This window comes from Otolemur garnettii, unplaced genomic scaffold (assembly GCF_000181295.1).
Source record: "Otolemur garnettii isolate 467f Iridium unplaced genomic scaffold, OtoGar3 scaffold00020, whole genome shotgun sequence".
NCBI lineage: Eukaryota > Metazoa > Chordata > Mammalia > Primates > Galagidae > Otolemur > Otolemur garnettii.
The window spans coordinates 22,229,958-22,252,646 of NW_003852415.1; the positions used below are offsets into that span (position 1 = coordinate 22,229,958).

General features: G+C 36.6%; 1 protein-coding gene across 2 annotated transcripts in view; it reads right to left on the bottom strand.

Annotated features, from left to right (window-relative positions):
* The window catches only part of ATG2B (autophagy related 2B), a 96,167-nt gene that overhangs the window by 45,694 nt on the left and 27,784 nt on the right, over positions 1-22,689 (bottom strand). Inside the window, exons 6-18 of one of the 2 annotated variants that reach the window (XM_012803520.2) lie at positions 22,095-22,274; positions 17,387-17,483; positions 16,401-16,586; positions 15,249-15,403; positions 15,049-15,154; positions 13,331-13,592; positions 11,984-12,134; positions 11,162-11,254; positions 10,796-10,984; positions 7,709-7,982; positions 6,075-6,177; positions 3,340-3,535; positions 2,904-3,046 (exon numbers count right to left, since the gene is read on the bottom strand). In XM_012803520.2, coding sequence (XP_012658974.1) covers positions 2,904-3,046; positions 3,340-3,535; positions 6,075-6,177; positions 7,709-7,982; positions 10,796-10,984; positions 11,162-11,254; positions 11,984-12,134; positions 13,331-13,592; positions 15,049-15,154; positions 15,249-15,403; positions 16,401-16,586; positions 17,387-17,483; positions 22,095-22,274 — 2,135 coding nt within the window. Of the gene's footprint in view, positions 1-2,903; positions 3,047-3,339; positions 3,536-6,074; positions 6,178-7,708; positions 7,983-10,795; positions 10,985-11,161; positions 11,255-11,983; positions 12,135-13,330; positions 13,593-15,048; positions 15,155-15,248; positions 15,404-16,400; positions 16,587-17,386; positions 17,484-18,819; positions 19,030-22,094; positions 22,275-22,689 lie in introns of those variants that run through there. The other variant, XM_023511554.1, reaches the window with a different exon arrangement.

The window sequence follows — 22,689 nt, forward strand, 5'->3', positions numbered from 1 at the left end:
TTGAGCCCAGGAGTTGGAGGTTGCTGTGAGCTGTGATGCCACAGCACTCTACCCAGGGGGATAGCTTGAGGCTCTGTCTCAAAAAAAAAAAAATTTAACCAGGCGTGGTGGTATGCACTTATAGTCCTAGCTACTCAGAAGGCTAAGCTAAAGAGTTCAAGGTTGCCATGAACTATGATCACACAACTCCAGACTGGGTAATACAGTAAGACCTGTCTCTGGAAAAAAAAAAAAAAAAACAAAGGGCCCTGTTCTGTATTTTAAAATGAAGTAGTAAATAAGCATACACTTATAAATTAAATGTTTAAGGTATGTATGACTATTCTTTATAACCCGATTTAACCGAAAACAATCTGCTCCATCAATGCAGAAAGAGAAAGAAATGAGTCAAGCCCTGTGACCTCTAGGCTGGGTCTTGAAGGAGCTGTTTCACTAACCTCTATCTTAGCCTTGCACATGTATTAGCTCCTAGCAGACATCCTTCAACTATAAAACAAGGGGAGGAAGGCAGCGCCTATGGCTCAAGGAGCAGGGTGCCGGCCCCATATACCAGGGCTGGCAAGTTCGAGCCCAACCCTGGCCAAAACTGAAATAAATAAATAAGGGGAGAAGCCTAGAGATCAGCAGTTCTAAACTTTTAAATTATTTTTGTATAAAGACAGAGTTTCACTTTCTTGCCCTTGGTAGAGTGCCGTGGCATCACACGGCTCACAGCAACCTCCAACTCTTGGGCTTAGGCAATTCTCTTGCCTTAGCCACCCGAGTAGCTGGTACTACAGGTGCCCACCATAATACCTGGCTATTTTTTTTTTTTTTTTTTGCTGTTTTTGGCTGGGGCTGGGTTTGAACCTGCCCCCTCTGGCATACGGGACCAGCACCCTAACTCACCCTACTCCTTTCAGCCACAAGCGCCAACAAACACCCAGCTATTTTTGGTTGCAGTTGACCTGCCGCCCTCAGTATATGGGGCCAGCACCCTAACTCAATGAGCCACAAGTGCCGCCAATTTTAAACTTTTTATCATGTGTAAACAGATCCCAACAGTCCAAAGCAATATATGAACCCCTCTAATGTGAATTTATATGAATTTGAGTACTATTTATCATGCATATTAAAAAACAAATTTTTAAGATTACTTCTTAAGTTAAATAGCAATGCTAACATTTTCTTACTATACCCTAATAGACTGTCTTCTGAATCTCATTTGTAAGATCTCTGAACTAATGTGGACCCCAAGATCCTTCTTGGAACTTAATTTTCTGATTTTAAAACTAATACTCAGGTGGTGCCTGTGACTCAGTGTGTAGGACGCGGGCCCCACGTACCAAGGGTAGCAGGTTCAAGCCCAGCCCCAGCCAAACTACAACAAAAATAATAGCCGAGCATTGTGGTGGGCACCTGTGGTCCCAGCTACTTGGGAGGCTGAGACAAAAGAATAGCCTAAGCCCAAGAGCTGAAGGTTGCTATGAGCTGTGTGATGCCACAGCACTTTCCCGAGGGTGACAAAGTGAGACTCTGTCTCTATTTAAAAAAAAAAAAAACAACCTAATAGTCAATGGCAATCAATTAAGGAATAAAGAGCCAAGGATATCTAATATCAAGAAAACCTATAGCAGATACACAATTTGGAGTCTTTGAAGACTAATGGAAATTAGAATAACTTGCTTCCTTATTGGAAGCTAGTGATGACAAATACTAGGACTTCTTTTTCTAGGAAGCCCAAATGACCATCTTTCAGGTATTCTATAGAAGAAATCAGTGGGTGGAATTTATAATAAGATATGACTCAGTAGTCAACTTTTGACACCTGTAGCTCAGTGGTTAGAGTGCCGGCCACATACACCAGGGCTGGCAGATTTAAACCCGGCCAGGGCCTGCTAAACAACAATGACAACTACAACAACAACAACAAAAAAAATAGCTGAGTGTTGCGGCAGGTGGCTGTGGTCCCAGCTACTTGGTAGGCTGAGGCAAAAGAACTGCTTAAGCCCAAGAGTTTGAGGTTGCTGTGAGCTGTGATGCCACAGCACTCAACCAAGGGCAACAAAGTGAGACTCTGTCTCACACACACACATACACACACACAAATAAGATGGGCGGGGCCTTTGGCTCAAAGGAATAAGGCGCCAGCCCCATATACCAGAGGTGGCAGGTTCAAACCCAGCCCCAGCCAAAAACTGCAATAAAATAAAAGATGACAACTAAATGCTTAGTATATAACAAACACTCTTTTCAGATTCTCTAAGCGTTCCGTCATTTAATGTTCCAAACAACCCTCTGAGGTGGGAACCAGTATCATCTCCATTTTACAGGTAAGGAAATTGAACCTCATAAATTCTATGTCAGTTGTTCAAGGTCATCAGAGTCTATGACCTAGAATCCCACCTATTTCAACATTATTTGTTTGGTCTATCTGTTGAAGGGTATTGAAATATAATAAATTCAAGTTTTTAAATTTTTATAAGTCAGAGTTTAGAATTCCAACAAAATACCTATATGAATTCTGAGGAAAGCTATTGCTTATACAATGACTCAAGGATTCTGATTCTACCCCAGGATCTGCTAGCCCTTGGCACAAGTATTTCCTAACTCTTCATGTCACTGCACACGTAGAAAAGATTGCATTTGTTTCGTTCCCTGAAGGAAGCTGACGGGAAGCAACAAGCTAACCTAAGGAATGAGGAAATAAGTATCTCACACACCAGTAACTGAACACCACTCTGGTTAGGAAACTGCTCTGACAATAGCGCATTTTAATGGGAGCAGTTGTACAGTCATCATGAACGCCATACAAAGTACAGAGATAGTAGACAGCATTACAGCAAGGAGAACAAGGGGGAAACAGGGAGGCAGCTAGGCAGAAAGTGATTCCAAAGATTTAACTAAATGTGTTTTAAACTTACCTATTATAAAGCTTCTCATAAAAGTTCTTATTAGGTAGTGTTATATGAATATTTGGTAGCGTAAGTTCCAGCACATAGTGAGAATTACTGATTGCTTTATCCTGAAACTCTGTCATTTCTACAGGGTCTCCTGGCATCACCATCTAAAATATAGTTTAGTGCAAAAAAGGGGATCAAATATTTTATGTTTACAATAGTAACAGCATCTTCTTCACCTATCAATAGGAGTTGGTATGTGAATAGATAAGCATGTAACATTCAACTGGGGAAAAAATAGACATCAAGAAAAAAATAGTTATCATTCAATCTTGAAGCTAAAAACCTAGCAGAAACAATATACAAAGCATTTTTCAAAAGATAAAAAGTTAAAAGCATTCCTAGGTGACAGAGGACAATAGTATTACTCCTTTGTTGCTTACTCACAGTTTTATCCTACCTGTTCATTTTCAAACATTACTCTACGAGAAGAAAAAGGAGACGGGGCTGGTCTTCTCAGATCACAAACGTCTTTCAGAGAATGAGCACCTCCTTCCTCTTCTTCCTGGTAGTGACCATCATTCTCCTCTTCTTCCTCAGCTGCTATTCTTTCCAAAATGGAATGCATGGCTGGTGGGTTTATTTTTAGTACAATTCTGATAGCAATAACAATTTAAAAAAAAAGATCAATATACAAATTTAAACAACAAACTTCAACTTTTGTGCAACTTAAGACAAAGACCACTAACTAAATTTTTAATAACAGGAATAAACTTCTCTACAAAGTTTAATTGTATCTAATGTAACTCATTTATAAACATGTTTTAAAAGTATGGAACTGCAACGTAAGCAAAAGAAGGACATCAACGTTTCATATTTGGCTACTGAAAATCTGACATTGAGGGCAAAAAAAATTATTTTGAAATTTCATTAACAGCCAGCAAACTTTACCTAAGAATTCTAGTTATTATCATTAAGCAAACCCTCTCAAAGTCTGTTCTGCTATAATGGAATACTTACCTGCAAAAGAAAACTCATGTTACATAAATTGTTCGAAGAATGCGATTTAGAAAACAGTTTTAGAACTGCAATAAGAAATTCATTTTTTCCTCCAAGAATTTCAGTAATAAAGGGCTTGTGTTATTGTTTTTGTAGCCACAAACCCACAGCCTTTGCCTATAAAAGCTAATGATCTTTTCCTTCAGAGAAATCCCTTTCCCTTCCTAATCTTCTGCAGAATGTCACTAGCACACGCTTTTTATTCTCCCTTTTATGACCGTATCAGCCCCACTATTACAATGAGGCTTCAAACAAACTAGCTGTGTTGTATTGATAATAACTTTTCCCCCTAAGTAGGTGATGCTAGTAATCTACAACAAATTCGGCTCAGCGCTTGTGGCTCAAGTACCTACGGTGCCAGCCACATACACCTAAGGTGGCGGGTTTGAATCCAGCCTGGACCCGCCAAACAATGACAGCTGCAACCAAAAAATAGCCAGGCGTTGTGACGGGCGCCTGTGCTCCCAGCTACTTGGGAGGCTGAGGCAAGAGACTCGCTTGAGCCCAGGAGTTGGAGGTTGCTGTGAGCTGTAATGCCACAGCACTCTATCCAGGGTGACAGCTTGAGGCTCTGTCTCAAAAAAAAAAAAAAAAATGTACAACAAAATTGCTTTCTAATTTACAGAAATGCTAACATAAATTGTACTTCCAAATTACTTAATTGAAGGAGATCTAATGCTTATGATGAAAATCATACCCTACACACATGCTCATTATCAGGCATGTAGGTACTGACAATGATTGTCCTAAGAAACTGAGAGGTCCAATACATAGTGGAGAGATGTTAAAAATAGACAGGGGTCATCGCTTGTAGCACAGTGGTTATGGCACTGGCCATAAGCACTGAGGCTGGCGGGTTTGAACCCAGCCCAGGACAGCTAAACAACAATGACCAACTGTAACAAAAAATTAGCCAGGTGTTGTGGCGGGGACCTGTAGTCCCAGCTACTTGTGAGACTGAGACAAGAAAATCACTTAAGCCCAAGAGTTTGAGGTTGCTGTGAGCTGTGATGCCACAGCACTCTACCAAGGGCGACATAGTAAGACTCTGTCTCCAAAAAAAAAAAAAAAAAATGGCAGACAGAAAAATGGCATAAAAAGGATCACTTTAATTCTTTGAAAGTCTATAAATACTCTGTTTTCAATATAATAATAAATCATCGTATCAAGCAAGCTAAGTTTTGTTTTGTTTTATTTTATTTTTTGAGACAGAGTTTCACTATGTCACCATCCCTTAGTAAAGTGCTGTAATATCACAGCTCACAGAAACCTCAAACTCTCCGGCTTAAGTGATTCTCTTGCCTCAGCCTCACAAGTAGCTGGGACTACAGGGCCCCACCACAACACCTGGCTATTTTTTGTTATGGCTGTCGTTGTTTTAGCAGGCCAGGGCTGGGTTTGAACCCACCAGCCTCGGTGTGTGTGGCCTGCGCCCTACCCACTGAGCTTGGGCACAGCCCTAAACTGAGTTTCTTACATATGATCCAAGCACATGATCAGACTAATAGAACTGATGCATGATTCCTCCTGCCTGAGAAGTACTGGAATAGTGAGTTTTGAAATTGAGCCACATATCAAAATCACCTAGTGGCATTTTTAACATATACTTGATGCCCAGGTCATATCTTAGAATCTTAGAGCAAAAAAAGAGGAAAAAAAAAAAAAGAGGCTCAGTGCCTATAGCACAGTGGTTACGACGCCAGCCACATACACCAAGGGTGGCAGGTTCAAAGTCGGCCCAGGCCAGCAAAACAACAATGACAACTGCAACAAAAAATAACCAGGCATTGTGGTGGGCGCCTGTAGTCCCAGCTACTTGGGAGGCTGAGGCAGGAGAATCGCTTAAGCCCAAGAGCTTGAGGTTGCTGTGAGCTGTGACACCATGGCATGCTACTGAGGACAACATAATGAGACTCTGTCTCAAAAAAATAGGACATTTTATATTTCCTTCTATCATACTATCTAACATATACCTTTTATAAAGTAGTGCTCGATATTATTTTTTATTTGACTTGTCCATGTTTTTCTGGGTTATTTCATCAAAGCTAAATATTTAATGTCAAAAATGTTGATTAAAAGAACTATACTGATTTTTAAAAGAAAACCCCCATTAAACCTATGTATTTGTTTACTCACCGTGGCCAGTCAAAGTCATCTGATGATGTTGTATCTCCATCTACTCTACTAGACACATGGAAAAACTTAATAGATGGTTCTCCTTTATCTTCCTGGAATGACCCTAATGAAATAAGACTGATTTACTGAAAAGCATTTCTTCTCAAGTGCTAAAAGATCCTCTATTTCTCCTGAATCAGGAACTTAACACAGCATTACATTGTACAGTATTTATTCATTTGTTTCTGTTTCTGTGTACACATTAATGTACACAGACAGGATGAGCAGATAAATTAAAGATGCGGTTTTGTGTTCAAACTCAAATCCTTAAGTTCTGATGTTTAATGTATAAGATGCATAAATATAGCACAGTAAATACAGCAGTTATCACATGCTGAGTGCTATTAATACTTCATAAAAGTTTATGCAATTAATCTACCACTAGAAACATAAATAACCATATTCCTTAAATATGTATTTTGTACGAAGCACTGTAAGAATTATTCTATTCAAAATAACTCTATACATGTTTGGTCATTCCATTTTACAATTGAAGAATGGGTTTTTTTTTTGCAGTTTTTTGGCCGGGGCTGGGTTTGAACTCGCCACCTCCGGCATACAGGGCCGGCACCCTGCTCCTTTGATCCACAGGCACTGCCCTAGAATGGTTTTTCTCCAGAATAATAAGTTTTTTGCCACTGGAGATAAGTGATAATCATATCTAAAGGCATTTTCAAGAAGTCATAATTGCCAAAAGTCAATTTTAAATATCACCTAAGATATGTAAAACTCAGAACAGAAAGGAAAATCCTATAGCCTACCTATTCCCAAAGTGGGGATGAAGGCAGGAGTGGGAGTGGGGCAGGGGAGGGTGGTAACAGAGGAAGGGTGGCAGAGGCAGGTAATTTAAGAACCACAGGATAACAGATCTCCCAGAGTTTTTCACAGACTTGGTTCACTCTAAGTTTATATAGATATCCCATATATAGTCCCATCATTAACAAAAAGTAATGCAGAAAAACCTAAAATAGGTTTTATGAAGTAAAACTTAGAGGAAAAAAAAGGAAAAGCAAAACAATGCAGAAGAACTCAAAACAGGTTTTATAAAGAAAAGTCATGAGGTTAATATAATGGTTAAAAGCTCAAACTCTCATGTCCAACTTAGGTTTGAATCTTGATTCTGACCACTTACTACATGATCTTGGAAGATACCTCCTTCTAAGTCCACAGATTGCCTCATCTATTAAATTATAATTGGAAAAATAAGTATATTATCATCCTAAGTGACTATGATTAAAGGAAACAAGACAATGTGTGTGAAGTGGTTGGCACAGTACGTAACATAGAGTAGCACTCAATACATTCTATTATCAGGTCTACAACAAATTAAGTGACAGGTGGCAATAAAAATATAGGCTAAAGCACTATATTCCCTTACAGAAAGTATTTTAACAAAGTGACTAAATCACCATCCTCACTAATTTTTTTAAGTGACTTATGTCACATCTGTATACAACATGGGGAAAAAAACTACTGGTCTTGTTTCCAAACATAATGTTCTTTAATTTTATTATATTGTGGGGCTGTCGGATACTGCTGTGATCTAAGTTTCAGTAGCAACTATATGGCCCTTTCACAGGCACATTCAATCTTACCAACTAGTTCTCTAAATGTAAGTTCCAATTTAATTTGCTCTGGAGTTGATCCTCCTATAAATTCAGTCTTAAATTCTAGATCAGTGAATGCCAAATGAAGGATCTCCTTCTGAAGTGACTTCTTAAACCACGGTCCTCTTTCTTGATCTGATCGAAGATCAGGTATTGGGAAGCGAACAGAAAGGTTTAATGCTGGTGTGGCAACTTGTACTGATATCCGACAATTTGTAGGACTATGAGAATCATCTAGAAAAACTTCAGTGAAAGCCTTGTGCTAAAATATAAAACATCAAAAATATGACAAAATATTAAATCCAGTAAATAAGCACAAATAACATTAGTATTCAACATTACAATACATATAATCACTCTTTTTCCACTTGGTGTAACACATTAGAATACAATTCAAATTAACTACTACCATACTAGTTTTAGTGTAATAAAACTTTATAATGCAACAACTACTGGCAAAAGTTAAAACTTGATATAAAAAAGCAAAAATAAATCAAAATAAAAACTGAACCAAAGTGAAGACAAAGGTGCTATAGATGCATCTATATCTTACTATAAACTAAAAATGAACAGTGTGTAAATTAGCCTATCAACAAATTCTACATGCTTAAAGATCGCTATACTGTTGGTCAGGCACGGTGGCTCACGCCTGTAATCCTAACACTCTGGGAGGCCCACACAGGTGGATTGCCTGAGCTCACAAGTTTGATACCAGCCTGAGCTAGAGTGAAACCCCATCTCTAAAAACAGCTGGATGTTGTGGCGGGCACCTGTAGTCCCAGCTACTTAGAAGGCTGAGGCCAGAGAATCGTTTGAACCCAAGAGTTTGAGGTTACTGCGAGCTATGATGTCACTCACTCTATTGAGGGTGACAAATATTTAAATATTTAAAAAAATTAAACCTATGTATGTATAAATAAATATACATACATACATAAAAAATACAAAATACATACATACATACATAAAATCACTATAGTGTCCAACATTTAATCTGAGGGATTTACCTACCAATGTGCTACTTTAAAATCAATGTGAAATCACATTGTGCCAAATACAAAGGCCTATCCCTGACTCATCTTTGTAGTTCCAAGACGAAGCCCAGAGGGTGGCACATCATAGGTTCTAGACAAATATTCACTAAACGATTCACCCTAATCTCCTATCCAATCCAAAGGAATGATCTCATCAAATGGCTCTAAGAAACTAAAACATATTCACCATTTACCCAAAGCCATGTTACAGTAAAAGGGTCAAAGAACGTGCCATTCAAACAGAAACCTATTTCTAATTTTTCTCTAAAATGTACAGGCAATTCCCAAGTTATAAATGTCGAACTGATGTAAAACTCACATCTATGAACAGAGGCTATCATAAGTAATAGGTAAATGTACCTATTCCAATTCACATACAAATTCAACTTAACAAATCTATAGAACCTATCTCATTCATACCCCAGGGACTGCCTGTATTGAAACTAATAAAGCTCTAGTACACTATAGATAGACTCCTCAATTTCTTAAATAAGTTTCTAGACTCTGAGATTAAAAAGCTCCCCTATTATGCTAGACTTGGATTTTACCAAAGCTCTTCTATGTCTTCCCTATTTGACTTTCTTATACTAAGCACCTCAGTCTTTGTTTTGTTTTGTTTTTTTTTTTTGAGACAGAGCCTCAAGCTGTCCCCCTGGGTAGAGTGCCGTGGCATTACAGCTCACAGCAACCTCCAACTCCTGGGCTCCAGTGAGTCTCCTGCCTCCGCCTCCCAAGTAGCTGGGACCACAGGCGCCTGCCACAATGCCTGGCTATTTTTTTTGGTTGCAGCCGTCATTATTGTTTGGCGGGTCCAGGCTGGGGATTCGAACCCACCACCTTAGGTGTACGTGGCTGGCGCCTTAGCCAGTTGAGCTATAGGCGCCGAGCCAGCACCTCAGTCTTAAACAAAAATAAACCAAGGGAGGTGCCTGTGGCTCAAAAGGAGTAGGGCGCTGGTCCCATATGCCAGAGGTGGCGGGTTCAAACCCAGCCCCGGCCAAAAACTGCAGAAAAAATAAATAAATAAATAAATAAATAAACCAAGAGATTAAACCATCATTCCAATACATCTATAGCTAACAGCAAATATACAAACTAGCCCACAACAATTTAAAATAACTAGCAATTGGGCAGCGCCTGTGGCTCAAAAGAGTAGGGCACCGGCCCCATATACAGGAGGTGGCAGGTTCAAACCAGCCCCAGCCAAAAACTGCAAAAAAAAAAAAAGCAAATAAAATAACTAGCAATTGATAAGAATTTAAGAAAAAGAATGCTAATTTTAATGTGAACATTCACCACTAAGGGAAAAACAAACATGCAGAAAAAATATCTTTTTCCTTTTCCTTTTAACCAAAGTTGTTAACATCCTGATACTACAGCCCCCAAATTCCACCCCTAAATTTTCTAACAGATTCCTTGCAAATGTGACTTACTTAATTTGCTTTAAAAGATCTCAGGGCAACAGGTCTAAGTAAAAGTAATATAATGTGAGGCTCAATAGGTTATTTTCAGAAGTACATCCTATTTTGTTTAGGCTACATTTTTTACATGGTTCCAGTAGTTCACTAAATGTGAAATAGATAAGACTTTACAAACACAGTTTATAAAATTCAGATAAACACAGAAAAGTAAAGGAAATCTAACTCCACTATAACACAATAACACATCAAAGCTATCATATGACATATTTCTACCCATTCTTATCTATACATCAATTTAATTTATGCAGTTGTGATAAAATTTTATGTAGAATAATACATTCTACTTTTCCACTTAACACTTAGGCCTTCTTCATGGTGGTATATTATCTTCATAACTATCATTTAAAACAACTACATAAATTTCATTCAGTATATTATCAAAAGTTATATAGCTAGTCTACTATCAAGACATAAAAGATGTCTCCATTTTTTCATTATTACAAATAATGCTATTTTAATAATATATACGGTTTATTAAGAATACTTAAGCCCAGAAATTATCCATACAAACCTCTTACCTAACTATGATTATTAGTATTTGCAACTTTTTGAATACTTACCAGACTAATATGCTTATTATATGAAGTATACATGTGGGATGCCATCATCTCTACTGTGGTAAGTTTCTGTGGTTGAAGCAAAGAATTTAACCTGTCCACAATACTTATATCCAATTCACAACATACTGGACTTAATTTAATTTGTAATTCTGCCTTCTGAGGAACTGAACTAAGTCTTGCTTGAGTGCCCTTAAAAAAAAAAAAAGGGTATTAATATGATCACTAAAAATATTATGAAATTAGTTTAAAACCTTACAATTGGGACAATATATATCAAGTGACAATGTTCAGATAAATTAGATATGGTTAAAAAAAAAAAAAGAAAGGAAAATTTACAGGTGGTAATTACATAAAAAGATCTCTTACCTGGGGCCCTCTATTCTCAGAATGCTTATAATGAAGCTGAAGACACACAGGGGGATGAGAATCAGTTCCCTCTTTGGAAAGGAACGTTAAAAGCTTAAAAATAAAGATGAAGATAAACTAAGTGTAAGATAATCTCTAATCACATGAATTAACAGAGGTGCCACTATAATAGAGGAAAGAGCTTTTGGAAGTCAGAAAAGCTGGCTTCAAGTTTCATTTTTGTTATTTACTAGCAATGTGAATTTTAGACTAATTAGTTAACTTGTGTGATATTTAGTATCTCATCTGCAAAATGCAGGTGAGGACTCAAATAAATTAACTCCCAAGAAAGTGCTTTAAAAATAATATATAATGGCAAGGTTACAGTAATAAATGTTATTTTGTCAGCTTTTGTAAGTTTTTCTAGGTTACTTTAATATTAGGAAAGAAAATTATATTAACAATAAATGAACACAAAACATTTCACTTGTCTTGAGCAGTGCTTAGCAAATTCCAAGCATTCAATATTTGTACAATAATAGAATACTTCTGAAAGAAAGACTTTCATATTGTGAAAATGAGTGAAATGAAGTCATTTGTCTCACAAACTGTCTGCCACTCCTAAACAAGTCAACCTTAAATTTAAAATTCTAACAGACTCATAATGGTCTCAAATGCCATACTTTAAAATCTGTTTCAAAAGAAACCAAACACAATTGTTTTTTTAAAAAAGACAATACTCCTCCTATATAACTTCCTATATATTTCTAAGGAAATTATTGTTATTAATACAATTATTAAAAAGATATGTTAAAAATAATTCTAAAAGTATCCAACATTTACCTCTGTATAATGAGGAGGAACAGAATGAGAATCAGTTGGAAATAGGCACTCCAAAAACTCCATTTGCCCAATGGACATATCTGTACTAAAGTATCGGGAAGCTGGTCTTTGCCTTTGTTCATAGGATACTTTGATGCCAGTGCCTAGAAATCTATTATAAAAAAGACAGCATTTTAGAGTGTCTATACTTCCACATTAAACAATGTATCATAAACAGAAGAATAGTAAACAGATGTTAACATAAAAATTATCTATCTATTCTGACAAGTTCAAATTGTTAGCAATAACTAATACTCCTAAGGATATCATATATTTCTTTCCCAATTTTCCAGGATATATTTTTTCCCAGATTTTCAAATCTATAAAATATATGAAATAGTTTCTTAGGATTATCCAAAAATATCATGTAGTATTTTAAAAACCACATGAGCCAGACACAAATGACGTCTACCTCTAGTTCCTATGGCTTTTGTCATATTTTCTACTGGCATATATTTGAAACCATGGCAAAAATGGGAAGAAAAAAAGTTTTTACAGTTTGATAACAAATACCATTGTCCTAACTTCTTGGGTTCTTTTACTAGATGTCAAAACTACTTTGTGTATCAATTTTAGTTCTTCAAAAACATCAAAAAGATGAAAACTCCCAAGTATTTTCTAAAAATATTAATATGTGCTAAGTCACTATATCAAATAATACATCAATCAACAATTTACAGATCATGTTCAGGTTAAAATAGTGTTTGTACATCAACCATACTTACAAATTCAATTATAATATCTCCTCACCTATTAGGACTCAACCCATGAAAGGCTCATTGGCTATTAGGACAGTTTTGATATTTTATTTCAAAGCAGAAGTTTAAAATGTGGCATCCAAGCTGAGCATCCACCTTGATATTATTTTCTAGCCCATGGCCAATGACAAATGGATCATTTTCAAGTTGCTTCTCAGTAGTTCCTTCTGCTCTCAGAACCACTGTCATCACTACTAAACAGTGATGATAAACACTGTTTTTATCACTATAATAGTGTCAACAGCAATGATGGAAAAATGTGGTCTAAGAAACTTTAACAAGAGCAGGGCAGAGAGCTAAAAAGAGATAATTCAGAAAACTACAGATTTTCTAGATCTTGTATCAACATTGTTCTGCATGCTAATAACCTGAAGAAGAGATTCTACCCTAAACATTTTTTCAGCATTACAAGAAAACTTCACATATTTCATTCATTTATAAATAAAATGTGAATCAGAAAAACAAAAGTTGATACGTAGGCTAGATTGGATACAAAAGTTCACATTTGGTTCTTTTTTCAAAGATCATTAGTAAATATCACAGACTTTACCTAAGGTGATCATGTGAGCAAGCTTCTGCAAATACTGCTCGGAAAGATTTAAAATCTTCCGTTGAAAATCTGGCTGGATCAATCTTTTCTATGCAAGTAAAGAAAGTTATCGCCATAGGTGTCAATGGATTAAGGTTCAGTGACGTTTCAGGTGGAGATAAAGGATCAATGTGAAGCACAGATATCGAAAAGCTTCCCACAGCTAGTCTAAAAATAAGTTCAGGCCTGGATTCGTCCACTGAAACAGACCTAGATGGGAGAGCTGGAAACACATGTATAAAAATTATATACTAAAATTTAATACTTAAAAACAATCTATTATATCAAATGATAAAACATTTACTCATTTTTAGCTTTAAGAAACAGATTATCTCGTGACAGTTTAAATGATACTAAACAACTAATTTAAGTAAAAGAAAATAATATTTTACTGTATCTTATACCAGGTTCCTTGATACTTGAAGCACCAAAGAATGTGTTTGTTCAGATGTGTAAGCATATGAACAAAGCTTTTGGTCATTAATAACACTATACTGGAAACGTCAATTAATAAGAAGTTGCTCAGGCCAGGCATTGTGGCTCATGCCTGTAATCCTAGCACTCTGGGAGCCTGAGGTGGATAGACTGCCTGAGCTCATGAGTTCAAGACCAGCGTGAGCAACAGTGAGACCCTATCTCTAAAAAATAGCTGGGCACCATGGTAGGCACTTGTAGTCTCAGCTACTTGGGAGGCTTAGGCAAGAGATCCCTTGAGCTCAAGAGTTTGAGGTTGCTGTGAGCTGTGACACTACAGCACTCTACTCAGGGTGACAAAGTAAGACGCTGTCTCAAAAAATTAAAAAAAAGTTGCTCACCAGATTTTCCTTTCCTATTTCAATTAAATTTTGCAGGAAAGAATACCTAAAATTCTTTCAAGGAATATGTAAACAGTGAAACAGAAATCAGACATTTTGACTGAGACTCCTAAACTATAAAACTAATATGAAACTTATGGTGTACTTTTTCACTAAAAATATTTACACATTTAAATACACAAAGAATACAATGAATGTGCAACTATTCCAAAACAGTTCACAGTGAACTGTTGGACAATGTTCATTTTCCTACTAAACTTTGTTAAATAGCCTAACCAAAAAAAAAGTATGAAGAAAAGGAAAAGAAAAAATAAAATGGCATATTTTTAGAAAGAAACAAAATTGAGGCCAGTCCTGATGGTGTGCACCTGTCATTCTAGCTACTCTGAAGGCTGAGGAATTGCTTGAGCCCAAGAGTTTGAGGCTACAGTGAGCTATGACTGTACCTAGGAGACAGAATGAGACCCTGCCTCAAAAAAATAAATAAAAACAAATTAATTAAAAATAATGAAAAGAAACAAAGTTGCTTTTAATTTTTAAACTTCAAAAAATTCCAACAAAGGCTCAGCGTCCGTACACAGTGGTTACTGTGCCAGCCACATATCTCAAGGGTGGCAGGTTCGAACCCAGCCCCAGCCAACTAAACAACTGCAACAAAAAAATAGCTGGGTGTTGTGGCGGGTGACTGTAGTCCCAGCTACTTGGGAGGCTGAGGCAACAGAATCGCTAAGCCAAGAGTTTGAGCTTGCTGGGGGCTATGACACCACAGCACTCTACCAAGGGTGACATAATGAAATTCTGTCTCAAAAAAAAAAAAAAAAAAAATTCCAACGAAGCAAAACACCAATGTCTTTATTTACTTACCTGTCTTCTGTAAAGTTGCTGGGTGAACTAGGTTAGACGGAAATGTTGACCCTCTTACTGGCTGATCTTTATGATGATCAAGGAAATCTCCCCAAGTTGGCTGAAGCTATAAAAGATTTTATTTTAAAGCATATAAATAAAGTATAGAATTTTAGAAGCAACTTTTCAAGGCTAGAAGAAAAATATAAATAATACTTTACCACAGTAGCACTTAATGGAGATCCTGCTGGGGTATTTGTATATGTACTAGTTAATGATAACTCAAGGTCCATGTTTGGGGGATCCCCCAAGGGTGGAAGAGAAGACAGACTATGGGACATGTCCATATCAGCCATGGAGAAGAAAACTTCTTCTTCTAGAGAAAATTAAACTTTGTCACTTGCATTATAATCCCATCGATTAAAGTCTTAAAGTGAAATAGTGTATGTTAATGTAATCATCTTCCTTCAGAGTATATGAGATACAGCGATGTCCCAAATTTCATGTTACTTCCAATGGAGTAATTTCTTTGAATGCAAGATATTAATGGCATAGTAAAAACTCAAATTAAGAAAAAATTAAGCTATCCTACTAATAAATATGCTTTGTTTTGCAAATACATGACATACATTATTACATGGTATGTTTTTGGATGTCATATCACAGTTTGGGAGTTAAAAACCAGACTTTAAAGTAGTATAAATATATTGCAATCCCTAGTTTCATATGGATACAGTTATTTTTTAAAAATGAATAAAAAAGAGGGTGGTGCCTGTGGCTCAAAGGAGTAGGGCACCGGTCCCATATACCGGAGGTGGCAGGTTCAAACCCAGCCCTAGTCAAAAACTGTGAAAAAAAAAAAAAAAAGAGCCAAATACATTATTTAGAATTCTATTTATGTTTTAGTTCCTTCTTTCTAGTTTCCTCCTTTCTTTTTTTTTTTACCCTCATCCAGATGTAGTTTGTTATGGCCAAAATTTCTTACGAATCCTCTGATTTTTTTTTTTGAATCCTCTGATTTTTATTTGGTTCAATATTCTATACATAAATTGATTCTTATTATTTATGGTATTAATGCTTATAAATTCTGAAACACTTATTTTCTATAAAATTCATATTTTTAAGCTGACTTTTATCAGAATAAATCATTTACAAAACAAAACTACCCAATCAAAAAATATATACTACAGCACCTGTTTACTAGTATGCCACTATGATGCTGTGGCTTGATCAATTTATAAACTAAAACTTTCTTACAGTATGAATCTTTTGCTCTTTCAATGCTAAACTTCTTTTCACAGCAGCCAAAATTAAGTTTAACTTTTCTAGGAGAGTAACATGTGACCCTGATATCAACTGTGTAAGCTGCTTACCACGACTAGAAGGTGTACGGGCCGTATCTGTCTCATAAAAGCTTTGTTCTGAAGATACACCCACAGACAGAGAATCTTTTCTCAAATAATACCGGTTTAATTCCATCTGAATTCGATACTCATCTTCCTGCTGCATGGGTCGATTTTTCCTATCTTTATTAACTAACCCTATTTTGCTAGAATTTTCTACAAAAGAAAAGCAAAAGAGTAAATTAAATTTGAAGTTCCTTAAGCATTTTTCCCAAAACCCATTTATCTAATACCAATAGCAACTTAGTATCAGTGCAAACCACTGTTGTTTGAGTCAGAGATTAAAGCAACTGCTTTAATTTCCTTGAAACCCAGGAATCAAAATCTTATCTCTGACAGATACAAGTCATTAAAAATATGTTTAAATGTGTTCGAGAATTATATTTTCTCAGCTGTATGAAGTACTATTTCTAAGTTCAGAAGTAAATCAGAACAATTTTGAAAAGGTTAAGAATGTGACACAGGATCTGGCGCGGTGGCTCACGCCTATAATCCCAGCACTATGAAAGGCCAAGGCGGGTAGATTGTCTGACTTCACAAGTTCAAGACCAGCCTAACCCAGAACAAGCCAGGCGTTGTGGCAGCACTTGTAGTCCCATCTACTTGGGAGGCTGAGGCAAGAGAATTGCTTAAGCCCAAGAGTTTAAGGTTGCTGTGAACTGTGATGCCATGGCACTCTACCAAGGGCGACACCAAGGGCGACAAAATAAGATTCTGTCTCCCCAAAAAAAAAGAAAGAAAGAAAAGAATGTGACACAAATAATCTGAATACAAACTTCTGACGTGGTAACACAATTCAAAAGACCCAGTCAAATTTAACTATTCTGGATTTGTATTTATATCTTTAGTTTCACATTCAAAAATAAGTCTTTCCTATAAGAATACCACATATTTTAATTTAAAAGTTTTTAAATATTAAAAATGTTATAAAAAAAAAAAAAAACAGTTATACTTGCCTGGTCCAGCAATAGCTGCCAACATATCCAAAAGCAAGTGCACCTGTCTCGGTGACAGGAATAGATGAATAGAGTCTATCTGTCCATCAACATCCAACTTAAAAAGAAAAAAAAAACTATTCAGAATGAATATTCTTTATAACCTCACCACCATAAATATCAAAGTATTTTAATGCACCGAGATGATTACTAATTGATTAGTCTTCAATTTTTTCACCGAAGATTCTTTCCACTAATTCACACAATCTAAATGAAAAGACTTAAGATCATCAAACTGTTGTCCTAAGGGGGAAAATCCACTTGAGAAATTTCATGTTTGCAGTCCAATGTCATACTTTTTGTCTTTTTAAGCCTTCTAAATATTCAAAATATTTGAGGAAGGTTTAAGACAGTCTCCAGGAAAGAAAATGAAGATAGCAATAGTATAGTAGTCACTGACTTTCAAAAAACTAAGCCAAGAGCCAATAAAGATGGCTTTTACGAGTCTACCATGGATCACAGTAAAGGATACGAGGACCTGCTCTACCAACAGTGTGCCTCTCTCAGAGAGTACTGAATTCTACAAAGTCTGCACTCTCCTGGGGATGGGAGTGGAAGCCACAGCAGAGATGTGGATGGAAGACTGTACTTATGTTGACCTCCCTTCTCTTTTCCAACTCTTTGCCCATTGTTCCTCCTAGAAATAAAAGCTCCATCCCAATCTCTTCCTGATTCCATATACTCTAACTAAAGGAATTTCACTACTCTCCATACTACATTCTGAAAAGCTGAATATCCCTGCCTTACTTTTCATTCACTTCTTATTTCTAATATGCTACCTATCACTGACTCCTATTAACACTGTGCCATTTGCAATTGAAAAATAATGTAATTAATAAAGCACATTTATATTTGGAAAACATCTGCTTCCTCAGGAAAAAACAAACTCCTTCTAATTTAAAAACAAAAAGTAAAATAAATTACATAGTGATTTTGGGAAATTTCTATGATCTACGAATATAATGCATTCTCTGATATTAATAATCATTCTCAACACTTTTGTTTTTGTTTTGGGGTTCCATGCTAAGTGCTTTTACATATAGAGAGTGCCAAAAAAACATATATACATTCTGAGATAGGACAAAACTGTATTAAAAGTATAATACTCAATATATACCAATAAAAAAGATGAAAACAAGTCACATTTGACTTCTGCAATTCTAAGAGGTACTCAAAGTGGTTACCATCAGTGTCTAGACACTTCTGATTAGGGTGAACTACTGCTTCAACAATGCTGACCGAAGTGTCCGCTTGTATAAGCTGCACATGCTGTTTCAGGTTCTTCCCAAAGTGTAGAGGTTTTTCTACAGTATACCACATCCTTTAAGGTCCCCCTTAAAGGTAGAAGTCAAGAGGTGTTAAGTCAAAAGAATGTGGGGGAAACTCAACCACACCTCTTCATCCTCTCCATTGTTCTGGCAAATTCTCATGGAGGAAAGCTCTCTCATGTCTCAGTCCAGGTAATAATCTGGGGATGAAAACTTTCCATTTTGCTGTTTTAAGAATGCATCATGGCTGGTCCAACTGCAGTGGTGTTTATAACTAATTGATCATAACCAATTACAGATTTCTTTGTTCCTTCTCCACTCCCACAGCTTTGCTTGACTAGCCTCAAAAAAAAAAAAAAAAAAAGAATGCATCGTATACTCGTTTTGCTAACTCCTGTCTCACGAGCACACTGTTTGGTAGACTTCTACGGCAAGCAAGGGAACTATTCCAACACCATAGCAGAAGAAGGACTTACTGCTATGCGAAGCCTCCTGAATCTTCCCTTGTACACATCACACACAGCACCATGAATCTCAAACTTATCAAGAATGTGTGCAATTGCTAGGCATGTTAGAGGTTCTGTTATATACTCATGCCTCCATAGTCATCATACTTTCCCAATCTTCTGAAATTTCAAATATGATTTCAAAATGGTTTTGTGCTCCTCCAACAACAACTCTAACAAAAGGAATTTCACTACTCTGTCATTTTGACTGTCTAGCCTATAGAAACATCTTTTGAATTAATGTTATACTACACATCACATTGCTACCATAATGAAATTCAACTTCACAAAGAAACACAGATAACATCTCTTATGTGCATACATTTTTTTTTTTTTGCAGTTTTTTTTGGCCAGGGCCGTGTTTGAACCTGCCACCTCCAGCATATGGGGCGGTGCCCTACTCCTTTGAGCTATAGGCACTGCCCACGTGTATACATTTTTTTGGCACTCCCCCCCCCCCCATATATTTTCTCTAATTCTTATTACTGTTCCTGGTCAAATATGGAAACACTTACAAAGATTAAGTGACTTGTACATGGCCATGTAAAAGATCCAGAGCCGGGTTTTAACTGACCAGGATAGAAATCCCTCACTCCATCCATAGTGTGGCATCCCTGTTCTGCCCTCAGATTGCTTGTTTTGTGGGCTCCTTAATGACTACTGACGTTCCAGCCCATGAAGCAGCAAGTAATTAAGGCTAGGAGGAGTGGGAAAATGTGTTTCTGACTATACGCCAAACTAAACAATTGTTTTTTAATTTTTTATTATTGAAATCACAATCTCTGACCTTCATTAAAATAGACAATCAAGTGTCGTTTCTCATTTATAGAAAATAAAATTTTCACAGAAATATATATTTCATTATTTATACATTCTGAGTTTGGCATACAAAGACCAAAGTACATATTAATTTCTTTTAGAAATATGTAAGTACAGGCGGCACCTGTAGCTCAAAGGAGTAGGGCACCAGACCTATATGCCAGAGGTGGCAGGTTCAAACCCAGCCCTGGCCAAAAACTGAAGAAAAAAAAAAAGAAACATATAAGTACATAACAACTAAAAAATTTTCAGCTCAATATAATGCGGTTATAACATCTTTCCTAACATGTTGAACCCACAGTCGATATACTTAAGTCTAATGAACTTCAGAAAGAGACTAAAGGCCGGGCACAGTGGCTCACACCTGTAATCCTAGCACGCTGAGAGGCCAAGGAAGGTGGATTGCTTGAGCTCACAAGTTCAAGACCAGCCTAAGCAAAAGCAAGACCCCCCTCATCTCTACGAAAAATAGAAAAACTGAGGCAAGAAGCCCAAGAGTTGGAAGTTGCTTTGAGCTATGACACCAGGGCATTCTACCCAGGGAAAAAGCTTGAGACTGTCTCAAAAAAAAAAAAAAAAACAGAAAAGAAAAGAGAGACTAAAGATGTGCCATTTTAAGCACCTCTAGTTTACACCATGTTTGTGTGTATACTGTATTAATGTTATAAAATTTGTTTCTCAATCTTAATATCCAGAACTTTTGTTTTTCCATTTAGCTTGTTTTTCCATTTTACATTAGATAAGAACAAAATATACTCAAATTATTACACAAAAAATATTGTATAGGCAATAATGGTAATGGTAATACTCCAAATATTAAATACTAGCTGCCAAACAATGTAATCATGCAGTATTTCCAGATGCTTTTCATCTAATAGACTGACTCTAAAAGTAACATACGTTTACATTTATTCAAATGTATACATAATGTTTTACACTGTAAAAGGCATTTACACAAATCTGAATATCATGTACAAAAGTCTGAGTTCACATTGATCAAAACAAACAACAAACACCTTCAATAGTCAACTTCTTCCTTTCCAAATTTACTTTTCTTTAAACTTCTTGAGTTTATCTTGATGATAAAAGAGATTATTTAAAAAATTCCTACTTCCCTGAAATACACCATCCCTAATATAAAAAGGAGGAGTACTTTGTTTCTGAACAGTTAGGCCAGAGGAGAGCAAGTTTTAGAGACTTCTCTTTATAAAATCTGAGTTGTAATAGGGCAAAGGCAGTCCTCATATAGATGTTGTGACTTAAGAACAGAGGCACCAACTGTATAAAAATGCTAACTCTGAGGGGATTAACAAAATATGTATACCATGGAGTACTACTCAGCCATAAAAAGGTTAAATTAATGACTTTTGCAGCAATTTGGATGGAATTAGAAACTATTATCTTAAATGAAAAATCTCAAGAATGAAAAAACAAACACCATATGTACTCTCTAATAAATTCCAACTAACAGAGGAGTTCACAAGTTCACAGAGAAAAGTCACTGAAAATCAACACCAGGAAGGGGAAAGGAAAAAACTTACCTAATAGGTACAATGAACACTATTCAAGGGATGGGCACTCTTATAACCCTGACTCAAAGTACTATAAAAACTAACCAGGCTTGGCACTTGTGGCTCAAGTGGCTAAGGCGCCAGCCACATACACCTAAGGTGGCGGGTTCAAATCCGGCCCGGGCCTGCCAAACAACGATGGCTGCAACCAAAAAATGGCCGGGCGTTGTGGCGGGCGCCTATAGTCCCAGCTACTTGGGAGGCTGAGGCAAGAGACTCGTTTGAGCCCAGGAGTTGGAGGTTGCTGTGAGCTGTGATGCCACAGCACGCTACCCAGGGGAACAGCTTGAGGCTCTGTCTCAAAAAAAAAAAAAAAAACTATCCATGTAACAAAACATTTCTACCCCCTCAAAAGTTTGGGGGGAAAAAATCTAACTCTGAGATAGCAGGTACTCTAGTTACAGGAAAATCTATAGTAATCAATCAGTGTGTCACCATACATGATTAAAAAAATACTTGTACTTTTATTTTGGTTTTTGGTGTAAAAAACAAAACAAACACTGACCTTAGCTCCAGGCAGTACTTCATTTTGTTTCAACGTGAGACTCAACTCCAACCTACCAATTAATGCTCCAATCTGCACTGGGTCAGAGGGTGCAATCTCTGGTAAATTTCTAGTTAGTTGTGGGTGTGGCTCATAAATAATTTTGGGATTCCAGCTAGGTGACAGCTTTGGCTCAGTTTCCTACAATAATGCAATACATTTTTTAAAAAATTTAAAATACTTTAGTATAAATAAATTAAAAATATATAAATGTCAACGTAAGAACAAAATATTTGACATGCAAACCCATATTTTACATATTATGTTGCAACAGATAAAGTTAATATAAGCAAATAATGAGAAAGGACTTTAAAAGGCACAATATCTATTTAAATTACATTGATAAGTAAACCTAATAAACCGATATGAGGTTTTTGGGGGGGGTTTTTTTGTGGCTTTTGGCCAGGGCTGGGTTTGAACCCACCACCTCCAGTATATGGGGCCGGTACCCTACTCCCGATATGAGTTTTAAAAACCTGACTTGTGGCTCGGTGCCTGTGGCTCAAGCGGCTAAGGCGCCAGCCACATACACCTAAGGTGGCGGGTTCGAATCCCC